Source organism: Kogia breviceps, chromosome 7 (assembly GCF_026419965.1).
Source record: "Kogia breviceps isolate mKogBre1 chromosome 7, mKogBre1 haplotype 1, whole genome shotgun sequence".
In the NCBI taxonomy this organism is placed as follows: Eukaryota; Metazoa; Chordata; class Mammalia; order Artiodactyla; family Physeteridae; genus Kogia; species Kogia breviceps.
This window is the reverse complement of record NC_081316.1, coordinates 6,118,579-6,131,201: the sequence shown is the minus strand read 5'-3', so window position 1 is coordinate 6,131,201 and position 12,623 is coordinate 6,118,579. Positions and strand designations below refer to the sequence as shown.

Sequence of the window (12,623 nt, the reverse complement as noted above, 5' to 3'; positions counted from 1 at the left end):
TGTCTCACGGGCTCTAGAGTACAGGCTCAATAGTTGGGGCACACGGGCTTAGTTGCTCAGTGGCATGTGGGATCTTCCTGGACCAGGGATCGAACCCTTGTCCCCTGCATTGGCAGGTGGATTCTTAACTGCTGTGGCACCAGGGAAGTCCCTAACCTGCTCATGTTTCATAGTCTCTGTTATGTGGCTGCTAGTCTTTTAACTACTTGAACATTTTCAGCATTCTTACTTTTCAAATTGCTCTATTATTTCTTGTACATTAGAAATGAATTCTGTTGTTGGACATGTGAACTCTTTGACCCCGTAACACTGGAATTCCCCAGTTCTGTCTTTAAATCTGTGCTCTTGTCTATGTTCTCTCATGTCCTTAGTGATCTCATCCAGTCTCATGGGTTCAAATACTATCCCCATGCCTGTGACACCCAAATTTATATCTCCTGCATAGATGTCCTCTATTAACCCTAATTTATCCAACTGTCTACCCAATATCTTCACATGGTCTGTACAAAACTGAATTCCTTAATCTTCCCCACAAAACTCTTGTCTAACTTTGGTCTTCCCATCTGAGTTAATAGCAACTCCCTCCTTCTAATTGCTCAGGTCAAAAAATCCTAGAGTAGGGCTTCCCTGGTGGCGCAGTGGTTGAGAGTCCGCCTGCTGATGCAGGGAACAAGGGTTCGTGCCCCGGTCTGGGAAGATCCCACATGCCACGGAGCGGCTGGGCCCGTGAGCCATGGCCGCCGAGCCTGTGCGTCCGGAGCCTGTGCTCCGCAATGGGAGAGGCCACAACAGTGAGAGGCCCGCGTACCACAAAACAAAACAAAAACAAAAACAAAAACAAAAAAAAATCCTAGAGTAATCTTGACTCCTGTTAAAACAGGTCAGATCATGTTATTCCTCTGCTTAAAACCAGTGACTTGCAGTGACATGTAAAGCCCCACAACAAAAATAAACAAAACAAACCCAAAAACCTACACAATCTGGTTCACCTCTTTGGCTTCATCTCCTATTATTCTTCCTCTTTCTTACACCTCGTCAGCCAAAGTGGCCTTCTGTGTTTTGAAACTTTCAGTACGCTTCTGCCTTAGGGCATCTACCTTTGCTGTTCCATAATGCCATGTAAATAGAATCATATAGTACATAGCCTTTGGAGTCTTCTTTCATTTACCATATGGGGGAAAAGGAAAGACTACAGAAAGAACAGATCAGAGGTGGGCCAAGGGTTAAGGGTGGTGTTTGACTACAAAGGGGCAGAGTGAGGGAGTCTTTTGGGGGTGATGAAAGTTTTGTACCTTGATTGTTGTGGTGGCTGTGTGACTATGCGTTTGTTAACATTCACAGAACTGTACACTGAAGAATGAATTTCACTGTATGTAAATTTAAAAAAAAGCAAAACAAAATCACAAACAACAGGAGCAAGTTTCAGGAAAAACTAAATGCAACATTGTGGAGAGGTGGGGAAGCACGAAATACACTCAGACACACACAAGGATCCTCAGTGAAAAGAGGTTCACTTCATCCAGCAATGAATGAGCTGCTTCTCAAAATACATCTGATATGAAACTGTTTGAAATTAGCTGGACTCTAGCTGCATAAATGACAGAAGGAGAGTTGACAGGCGTGTCTGACTGCTCACCTGCTTCTAAGAAATTACAGTCTCTGCTAGAACCAAATGCTCCAGGTTTAGTGACCCAGTATTTGAGATGACTGGTGTCTGATGACGTTCTAAGAAACCCCGTGTTCAATGGAGTCCTGTCCCAAAGGGAGTGCTCACTTTCACACTGGTACAACTCTCACCAAAGCTCCACGAAGCTTACTTCGACGAACTTTAGGATCAGTGCTCACTGGAGGGCTGACTTCGTGGTTTAGATTCTTCTTCCTTTCCCAGGAAGGTCAATTATCAACTCTGAATATCTGCTGACTGTGCATCTTTCCTGGTCAAACGTATCGTGTTAATGAAGTTCATCAACCATAAAACCTAGCGACGGATTCTTTCTCCCCTCACCTTGCTGTGGTGGAAAGAAAGAAAGAAAGAAAGAAAGAGACAACGTAGGACTTGAGAAGATCTGACCCAGAGTTATAGGTAGGCTCAGAGCTGTCCAAATGAGCCTGGTTCTATAAAGAACCACACCACAGACCTAGTCTCATAAACAACTTTTATTTTTGTCCTCAGGATGTGCCCTTGAAGACTCCCAAACGCCTGGAGTTTCTGACTCTCCTCGGACCGGAGGCATCAGCCTTGTACGGAACACTCGGCCTTGGCTCGTCACTGTCCTGAGGGCCTAAGTCTGAAGGCCTCAGAGAGAGGGAGCCGACACTCACGCCCCATTCCCAGGTGGGTAACACAGTGAACAGAGAATTAGTAAAACACAGACTCCGTCTGTAGAGGGCTTCAAATATACATATTCTATATATATAAACCTGTTACATAGGATTTCAACTTATTGGTTTCCCTGTGATTTGTAATTGAAGTACAAATGATATCGATGTTGTACACTGCTGATTTCCCCTTCTCAGCCCCCCTCCCTCCCCAACATAAATAACATCACAAAGGTCAGGTGATCCTAAGAGTTTCTGTTGTTGTAACTATTTTGTTTTTAAAACCATTTCCCCTTCCTCCCCCGCAAACTACCTGTGAGAGTTTGGATGGGAGCAGCATGGAACGGACGAGGCTGGGGGCAGCACGGAGATCTAGTGGGGAGAGCGCGGGACACTGCTTCTCACCGACGGGCACCAGACGGGCTTCTGCATCTCCACTGACAACAGAGGCTGCGACGGGAAGCAGAGAGTGTGCGGCGCGGTCTCGCCCTCCTCCGAAGTGGAGGAGGCTGGCTGGACCACTGAGAAAAGCCCTAAAGGCATCTTGGAGACAGAGCACAGCTCCAGAAATGTCTTGGCTCAGTATTTACACAATATCTTTAGGCTGCATTTTCCTTTTAAGAAATTTATGTTTCTGAGGTTGGCTGGGGGAAAGAAGGAACTTAAAAACCAAAACAAACCAATTCCCACATACGTAAAAGTCCTGTTACATGTCTTACTCAGTTATTGTCACACACATCATTAAAAGCAGATACTGACAATGATTGGTTTCTTATTCCTGTTTTGAAGAGCACGAGAAGAGAGAGACAGGAGAGAAGGGGGGAGTGGGCTACGGAGAGCGCCGGCCCTTCTTCAGAATTAAGTGACACTGGATGGTCTGGATTCGGTTCTTGGCCGGCACAAACTCGGGCTGCAGCTTCAGTGTGGATTCGTACCACACCAGCGCTTTCTCGAACTCTTCCTGTAAGGAGCGGAGGGACAAAAGTGAGAGGGGCACCGCCGCCCGACTAAATATATACAGTGACCTCTTCTCCCGTGAAAAGCGCATCTGTGGTAGTGACAATCCTGCAGCATTTTCTCAGCGGATCCAAACCTCTGAGGAAAACGCTGATCTGGAGGAAACAACTACCTCCATCCTCAAGGTATGAGATAGCAAAGAAAATTACGGCAGAGCCCAGGAGCCAGAGGGCAAGGGGAGGTCAGGTTTACAGAGGTTTGGTCCGCAACAGGAGTAACTGTGGGAACAACAGTAAGAACCAACGTTACTGAGTACCCGCCGCGTGCCAGGCACGGTGCTAGGCGCTTTATGGAATCCCTGCCTTTAATCCTCACAGAAACCTCTAGAACTATGTCTGGCAAAAGCTTATTTTGCATCAGCCTGAGTTTTCTACTGTTAACTGGAAAGATGGAAGTCATGTCAGGTATCTCAGTTAGACCTGTAAATTCTGAAACAGTTTCTTATTCTCCCTAACACGTGAAACTACGAACACGGTTTGGAAATGATCACTGCCATAGTGAAGGCGTTAATCTTTTACTTAGACTGCTGCTCTCAAAGAAGAGCCCAAATCTACTGCTTAAATGGCTCCTTCCGGCCAAACGAGAGGCAGAACTCCTCATTCACAGCAGCAAATTTTGCATTTACTGGGGATGAAAATAGGTTCTTCACTTTTAAGAAGCAGAGAGGGAAATCTGCACATTCAGCAAGACCTACCTGGCCAGTTATCTTTGCTGCCTTTGAAGTCACGGATAACACATAAGACTTAGAGCCTGAAGCTGCTCATTTTACTCACCTTTACTGAGAGTCCCGTGGGAAGAGCCCCATGTGGGACCCCAGGCTTTGGACGCAAGTGGATGGCACAATTCTTGTTAAATTTGGCTGTGACAGCTTCTGGGGGACCCCTGGGACTTAAAGTTTTGAAATTGGTCCTTGTTCTGAACAAGATGGCTTTGCCGTTTTATCTGTAAATGGTATCCCAGGAAACTAGTGGCATTCCATCATTCACCAGAGCTTTGGTGAGCACCTACGATGTGCCAAACCCTGTGAAGTGCTACAAACGGGGAGATGAAGAGGAGTCTCCTTCCTAAGGAGCTCCTGGTCTAGGGGGAGAGACTAATACTTGAAACAAAAGTTATAAAACGAGGTGAAAGTACAACAAGAGCAATCTGCACAGGGCATCATGAGTGCAACGGCAGGGACCTGGCCCAAGCTTGCAGTAAGAAAGCACGAGTGTGTCCGTCCACGTGGACGGTTATGTAGGTTTTCTGGAACGGGTGACGTCTCTAGAAAACTGCAGGTAAATCTGACTCTATTACTGTTAAAAACTCAAGGTGAGGAACTACATAATTGCAAATACGTGGATGAATTTCCTGTATTATTTAAAAAACTCACAAACCCTTTACCTATAAAATATACCTTTGGTGGAGAGCTGACAATTTTAGACGCAAAACTCACAGGAAACTGGAGGACAGTGACACAGTTAAAGAGGGTTTGAAATCAAAGAAGATGTGCCCGAGAGAAGGCAGCAGAGCTGGTGTGCTCCGCTCACAGGCCAACCTCACCATCGCCACGTAGACGTTGCCCAGCGTGAAGTGGTTCACGGCAAAGTGGGGCGCGATCTCCACTGCCATGGTGGCCACGATGACGGCGTCGTTCCAGAGCTTGGCGTTGTGCAGGACGTTGGCCAGGCTAACGAGGGGCACATCCTGGGGCAGGAAGGAGAAGGCGAGAAGGGAGGAGCTTTCACTCTGGGCTCCGGTGATCCTAAGCAATGTGCTCAGCGTTGCCCGGTGGGTGGCAGAGTCGTGCAACTTAGCGCGGGAGGCTGCTCTCTGCTACGGGTCTGCGATAGGGAAGGAGCGCGCACCAGCCTAGCCACGCAGTACTTCTTGCATTGAGTGAGACTTCCTCCCAAAATAAACAGACACGTCAGCTGCGTAAAAACCTGCTGAGCGCGCTTGTTGGCTTCCATCCTGGTGCAAGCTCCTGGTCGCGCCGCAGCTCGGTACGGGAAGGTGGTGGCCCGACGCTCTGCGCAGCCCACGCTCTGGGGCACGTCATCGCAGAGCCAAGAGGTTCTCTGCAGGGGCCGCTGCACCGCCTGAGGCGGGGGCCGGCAAGCTGTGGCCCACAGGCCAGTGCAGCCTGCCGCCTGCTTTTGTAACTTTTTATTGGACCACACCAGTCCCATTCCCTTAGGTATTTCTGTGGCTGTTTTCACGCTATCATGGCAGAACTGAGTGGCTGCAACAGACCCTAAATTTGTACCACCTGGCCCTTTACAGAAAAAGTTCTCTGACCCTTGATCCAGAGTCTTCGCCCTTCCCTGTCGCCTAGCAGTACAGAGCACAGAATGATGGGTTCATCAAGTATTATTATCACAAATATTTATTAATGTCACAAATATTTATTCCCTTTAAACGTGTTACCTGAGCAACTGCCGTCTATAATGCATTGTTCTACGTCACTGGGTTCTTCTATAGGAGATACAGAAGAAACAGAAAAAATGACCCATCTTTGTCCTCGCTGGACACCCACAGAGTGCATGTCATTAATAAGGTCACAGAGGTTTAAGAATTTGCCTAAGATCACAAACCTAGCGAGAGGCAGAGCTGCGTTTAGAACTCGGCAATGCCTGCTCCTGACGCAGTGTTTTACAGTGAGCCTGAAGCCCTTCCCTGATGCTCCATCCTGCTGAGTAGGGAAGGCACAATCGCGGGTGTAATTCACAGGCTTGTGGGGGCACAAGTGGGGTCATAAGATTTTCCTCCCTACCTTAGCCTTTTGCCATTTCCTTACAGGCTGAGCCTGAGGAAGGTCGTTGAAACCTCAGAAGAGAGCACTGGGCAAAGGACGGGACAGAGGGACGGGAATTCACACCTCTGGGCTGCACTCACCTTCATTTGGTGCGGCGCATAGTGCAGGGCCTGGCGTAGGCAGTCAATCGCCTTCTTCCCTTGGCCTTTCACTCTCCAATAGAGGGCTGCCATGCTGGAAAGGACCCAGGACGTCTGGTTCTACAAAGGAATGGTCAGCTAAGGCTGATGTTGCTTACATAACACACCAATTTACCACCAAGATTAAGAAGAGTAACACAGGTAACACACGTTAATGACCATTTAACTGAGTCCTTACCTGGTCCTGGTGGGGTCTGCTATACACTCATGTTCACCCTCTTATTAATCCTAATAACAACCCTATAAGCTTGATTCTACTATTTTACAGTCTTTTTATAGATAAGAAAACTATGATCCAGAGAGGTTACATATCTTGTCCAAATCCACTCAGTTACTAAGTAGCAGAACTATATTTCATGCCCATGTTTTTATATTTAAATTTACTTAGCTTTTTGAACAGGTAATTCATTCACGTTTCAAAAAGCAGAAATTATATAAAGTTATACCATGAAAAACCTCCCTGCCATCCCTGTCACTATTATATATAAGTAAACACTATTTTTTAGTTTCTTATGTAACCTTCTAGGATTTCTTTATGCTTTACATAAGCAAATATGAATACAGGCTTATCTCTCACTCCTGCTTTATAAGCCTATTACTTATATGAGATGACATTCATCTGCACCTTGTTTTTTTCACTAAACAGTACACCTTAGAGATCTTCCCACATCAGTGTGTAGAAAGCCTCTTCATTCCTTTGCTATCAGCTGCACAGTATTTCATTGTTTGGAAGTACCATTATTTATTTAACTAGGTCCTTATTAATGAATATTCCTCTCTTCCCCAATTCTTCACTATTAAAAACAATGCTGCAAACATGACTTCGTATAGGTGTAATTTTGCGTCTGTGCGGCACATCTGTAGGGGACATTTCCAGTGTGGACATGCTATATCAAGGGGATACGCATGTTACTCTGATAGAAATCACCACACTGCTTTCCATAGGACTATAGCAATTTAATATCCCACCAGAAATATACACATGTCCCTGTTTCTTTATTGCCTCACCGAGGAGTCTATTATTAAACTCTGGGATCTTTGATAGGTGAAAATGCGGTTTAAATCTACATTTCCCTTCTTATGAATGGAGCTGACCATCCTTTCATGTTTGATAGCCTTTTGTATTTCTTTTCTGTCAATGACCTGTTCTTATGTTGTTCATTTTTCTGTGAGGTCTTTAGCTTATCTATATGAGAAAGCTCTTCAGGTATAAGGGAGATTAGTCCCTTGCCTGTATATGAATTACAGATACATTCCCCCAGGCTTCTCAAGTCTGCCTTTGGACTTATGGTGCTTTGTGTGATATAAAGGTTTTAATTTCTACATAGTTCAGTTCATTACTCTATTTCTGATGGCTTCTGGATTTTCAGTTAGGAAGGTCTTGTTTACTCCAAGGTTATCAAGAATTTTTACCATGTTTTTTCCCCAGAAGATCTGTAGTTTCATTTTTCACATTTAAACCTTTGATCCACTTAAAATTTAACTTGCTGTAAAGTAAAAGATGTGGCTCCAATTTAATCTTTTTTTCCAGATGGCTACTAAGTTGTCTCAGTAATAGTTAATGAGTAATTCCTCTCTCCCCCACTGTGATGCTACCTTTATCATATACAAAACTTTAGTACTTAATTTACGTCTAATATTGGGTTAGTTTAGGTTTAATTTTGCATTTTCCTGTCTGTTTCATTCTGATGGGCGGTCTCTAACTCCCAGCCATTACAGACGAGGCAATCAGAAAACTTACCCTGCTCCCTATCTTCTTTCTGTCTTCCAAAGTATCTTTTTGGTAATTTTATCATTTCTCATTGTCAGGGCACATAGCATTTATATTCTGTTCCATCACCCAACTTCCTGCCTTTGTTTTTGTATTGGTTCTACAGTTAAATATAGTCCTTGATCACTCACATTACTTTTGTGCAGCTTCCCTAGTCAACTCCTGGTTGGCTGAAGTTTATCTTCTAGTAGTTTTCTTAAGAAGGGCTGATGGGAAAATTATTCTCTGAGATTGTTGTTATGGGCTGAACTGTGTCCCCCCAGATTCATATGTTGAAGTCTCAAATCTCTAATTCCTCAGAATGTAACTATTTAGAAATACTCTTTAAAGAGCTGATTAAGTTAAAATGAGGCCATTATTGTGGGGCCCTAAATCTAATATAACTGGATTTATGTGAAGGATTTATAGAAGAGGAAGAGATACATCAGGGTCATGTGTGCAGAGGGATGACGGCGAGAGGTGCCAACAGGGTGGCCAACTGCAAACCAAGGAGCGAGGCCTCAGAGGAAAACAACGCTGCCGGCACCTGGATCCCCGACTTGTAGCCTCCAGAGCTGTGAGAAAATACATTTCCATTGTTTAAGCCACCCTGTCTATAGTATTTTGTTATGGCACCTCTAGCAAACAAATACAATCATATAAGTTCAAAACTTTCTGTCTAATGGCCTTTATGCCTGAAGCACAGCTGGCTGGATATAAAACCATGGCTCAATCTTTCTTTCCTTGAATAATTTGCTGGTATTGCTCCACTGCCTCTTGGTTTGAATGGGTGCTGCACAGAAATGTGAAGCTAGCCTGATGTGTTCCTCCTCCTTTATGACTTGATTCTTCTGACTGGCTTCCCCAAAGGATCCTTTTTTAAAGAAAATAAAATTACCTTTCTTTAATGCCAATATCTGACACATACTGAAGAACATATTTATATATATACACATACAACAAATATGTAATTATATAAAATATGCATGTATGCAGTAAAGCATAAAATAATGAATATTTCAGAAACCGCTACCCTCCTAAAGAATGAACATGCTTCTCCTGTACGTTCTTACACTATGCCATCCTCTCGTCTTTCCTCCAGAGGCACACACTACGCCAGGTGTTGTGTTTATTATTCCATTGCTCTTTTTACACACCGTTCTATCACTTACACACACATATTTGCTCTAACAATACAATACTTAGTTTACTTCTTCCTCTGCGTTATGAACAGGGTGTAAGCAGTCTTCTGGGACTTGGTGTTTTTATACAGCTGTCTAAGATTCATCCATGTTGCTGTACGTAGTTTCAGTTCATTCAATTTCCTTGCTGCACAATTAAATGTCCATTAAGTGAATATGCTATAACGTATTTATACATTTTCTGTAACTGGGAGGGTCTGAGTTACTTCCTGTCTTTAAGTTAGCTTCCCGTTGCCGATAGATGTACAAAGAGGTTCTCTAGTCTAGATACCTAGGAGTGGAACTGCTGGGTCAGAGGATGCGCAAATGTCCAACATGACAAGAGAAAGCCAAATTGCTTCCTAAAGGTGTTATGACAAGTTTCAGTGCTATCAGCAATGTTTAAAAGTGCCTCTTGCTCTATATTCTTTTTAACTCTTGTTATTACCAGTGGGGATAAAACAGTATCTTACTGTAGCCTTTATTTGCATTTCCTGATTATTAGTGAGATTGAGAATCGTTTCTTGTGTTTATTGGTCATATATATCTTTTTTTCTGTGAAATGTCTGTTAATATCTTTTATACATTTTTCTATTTTATTATTTATCTTTCTCATCACTTTATTTACATGCTCTGCATATTAATCCTTGTAGGTTAAACGTGTTAAATGAATTTTTTCTCACTCTGGCGTCTTTAATTTAAAAAATGTCTTTAATTAAAAAATTTTAGCCTTTAATGTAGTTGAACTTAGTAACATTCTCTTCTCTAGCTTATGCTTGTATATTTTCTTTACAAAATCTTTTTGTACTTCAAGGCCAGAGAGATCACCTCCCACAGTTTATTTTAATTTTTAAAGTTTTGTTTCTGATACTTGAGTCCTTAATTCACACGGAGTTCATTTTTTGTGTATGATGTGAGGTTAGGATTGAAATTAACTAATTGCCCCAGCAAGCTTTCGGAATAGTTCCCTGTCTCCCAGTTGATCTTCCACAGCTCTGTGTACACTAGAGACCTTCTGGGCTTCTTATTTAGTCCCCCTCATTAGTTTTGCTTATTCCTTGAGCAAATGGCATAATGTCTTGTTTTGTAATTTTTCATAAAAGTAAGCCAATTCTCACAACCTGTTCTTCTTTTCAAGAGTGTTATGTCTGTTCTTTACCCTTCCATATTAATGTAAAGATCTGCTTTTTAAGTGCCATAAAAAAAACCCTGTTGTTATTTTGATTACAATAGGATTAACTCTATAAATCAAATTGGGGAAAACTGACATGTTTCTGGTGTGTGTCTTCTTATCCATGAACATTACATATCTTTCTGTTTATTTAGGTCTTTTAAAATGTTTTTCAATAAAGTTTTATCACTTTCTGCACCTAAGTCTCATGACTTTTTTGTTAGATTTAGTACTGGGAACTTTATATTTTTGTAACAAAGTAAATACATGTTAAAAATTATGTTTACTAATATTTATTGCTGCTGTATAGAAATGCAACTTATTTTTATTGACTTTACAGGCAGCCACCTCGATAAAAACATTGTTATTTCTAAATATTTGTCTGTAGATTCTTTTAGGTTTGCTATGTAGATAATCACATCATTTCTGAATAACATTTATTTTCTTCCTAATACTTATGCCATTACTTTCTTTTTCTTGATTTACTATACTTGTTACTAAAGTATAAGGTACTTTACTAAAGTTACCAAAGTACATTATACTAAAGTACAATGCTGAAAACAAGTGGTAGTGGTGGGCATTCTTTTTCCTGATTTCAAAGAATTATTTTAAATATTTCCCCCATTAACAATTATCTTTGATGAAGATGTTTTGTTGATTCTTCTCATCAGATTAAGGAAATCCTTGTCTATTCTTAATTTGCGTTAGCTTTATATCACGAATGTACTGAATTTTATCAGATGCAATCTACTAAAATGATTTCATAATTTTTCTCCTTTAATTTGGTTGATGAAATTTAAGATTTTCCTAAAGTTAGACTGTTTAGATTTGTATTTCTGGGGTAAACCCAACTGGTCAAGGTGCATCTTTTATATATATATATATATATATATATATATATATAACTAAAATAAGATATAAAAAAATTCAAAATTACAGCTGTAGATTTCAACATACCTCTCAATAATTGATAGTAGACAAAACAAATCAGTAAATATAAAGAATATATAGAGAGTATTATCAACCAACTTGACTTAAATGACATTTCGAGAACAGTCTAACAACAGCAGAAGATGCATTCTTTTCTGGTGCTTATGGAACATTTATCAAGACAGATCATATTCTGGGGCATAAAACAAGTCTGAAAAAGTTTAAAATAATTCAAATCATACAAAGTATAGTGATTTACTACAGTGTAATTAAATTAGAAATCAATTAAAGCAAGACATCTGGAAAATACCCAACAGTCTGAAACCACATAACACACTTCTAAATAATTTATGGGTCAAAGAGGAGATAAGAAGGAAAATTATAAATCATTTAAAATTGAATGAAAATGAAAATATGACAAATAAAACATGTGATATGCAGCTGACACAGAATTTAGAGGGAACTTTTAGCACTAAACCCCTACATTAGAAAAGCAAGGGATCAAATTAGTAACCTAAACTTCCACACTGAGAAACTAAAACAAACAAACAAAAAACTTGTCAAATTAAATCCTAAGCAAGCAGAATACAGGAGGTAACAAAGATAAGAGCAGACATCAATGAAAGAGAAAACAGAAAAACAACAGAGAAAAAAATCAATGGATCCAAAAACTCTTTCTTTGGGAAGCTCAATAAAAACTGATAAACTTTTATTAGTCAATGTGACCAGGGGAAAAGAAGAGAAAAGATACAAAGTCCCAAGATAAGAATTGAGAAGGTACATTACTACAAATCCTACAGATATTAATGGAATGATAAGGGACTATTATGAACAACTTTATGCCAATAAATTCAATGACTTAGATAAACTAGACAAATTAAAGACACAACTAACAAAGCTCACTCAAGAAGAAAGACAATTTGAATACTCTCATTAAAGGAATTGAGTTTATAGTTAAAAATCTCTCACAAAGAAAACTCCCCATTCAGATGGCTTCAAAGGTGAATTTTCTATCAAACATTTAAGGAAGATATAATACCAATCCTCTACAATCTTTTCCAGAAAACTAAGGGTAGGGAACACTTCTCAACTCATTACACACAGTCATTATTATCCTGATACCAAAACTAGACAAAATATTACAAGAAAATCACAGACTAATATACTTACAAATATAAATTCAGACAGACTGAATGGCTTATCAACGGTAGAGAAAGGTGTGTGTGTTGGTTCGTCAATTTCTCTCATTAAATCAATCATTTTCTGCTTTATATATTTTGAGGTTATTTTTATTGCATATATATAAGGTTAGAAGCAG

General features: G+C 40.8%; 1 protein-coding gene and 1 long non-coding RNA gene across 8 annotated transcripts in view; one reads left to right on the top strand and one right to left on the bottom strand.

Moving 5' to 3' along the window:
* The window catches only part of LOC131760136 (uncharacterized), a 46,398-nt gene extending 44,012 nt beyond the window's left edge, over positions 1 to 2,386 (top strand). Inside the window, exons 3-4 of the long non-coding RNA XR_010841228.1 lie at positions 1,889 to 2,083; positions 2,174 to 2,386. This is a non-coding gene — a long non-coding RNA (uncharacterized lncRNA). The remainder of the gene's footprint in view (positions 1 to 1,888; positions 2,084 to 2,173) is intronic.
* Positions 2,143 to 12,623, bottom strand: part of TTC17 (tetratricopeptide repeat domain 17) — a 148,309-nt gene continuing 137,828 nt past the window's right edge. For all 7 annotated transcript variants that reach the window (XM_059069917.2, XM_067037034.1, XM_059069919.2 and 4 more), the window contains 3 exons: positions 6,214 to 6,333; positions 4,879 to 5,022; positions 2,143 to 3,280 (listed from right to left, as the gene is read on the bottom strand). In XM_059069917.2, the coding sequence (XP_058925900.1) occupies positions 3,149 to 3,280; positions 4,879 to 5,022; positions 6,214 to 6,333 (396 nt within the window). In that variant the 3' untranslated portion in view covers positions 2,143 to 3,148. The remainder of the gene's footprint in view (positions 3,281 to 4,878; positions 5,023 to 6,213; positions 6,334 to 12,623) is intronic.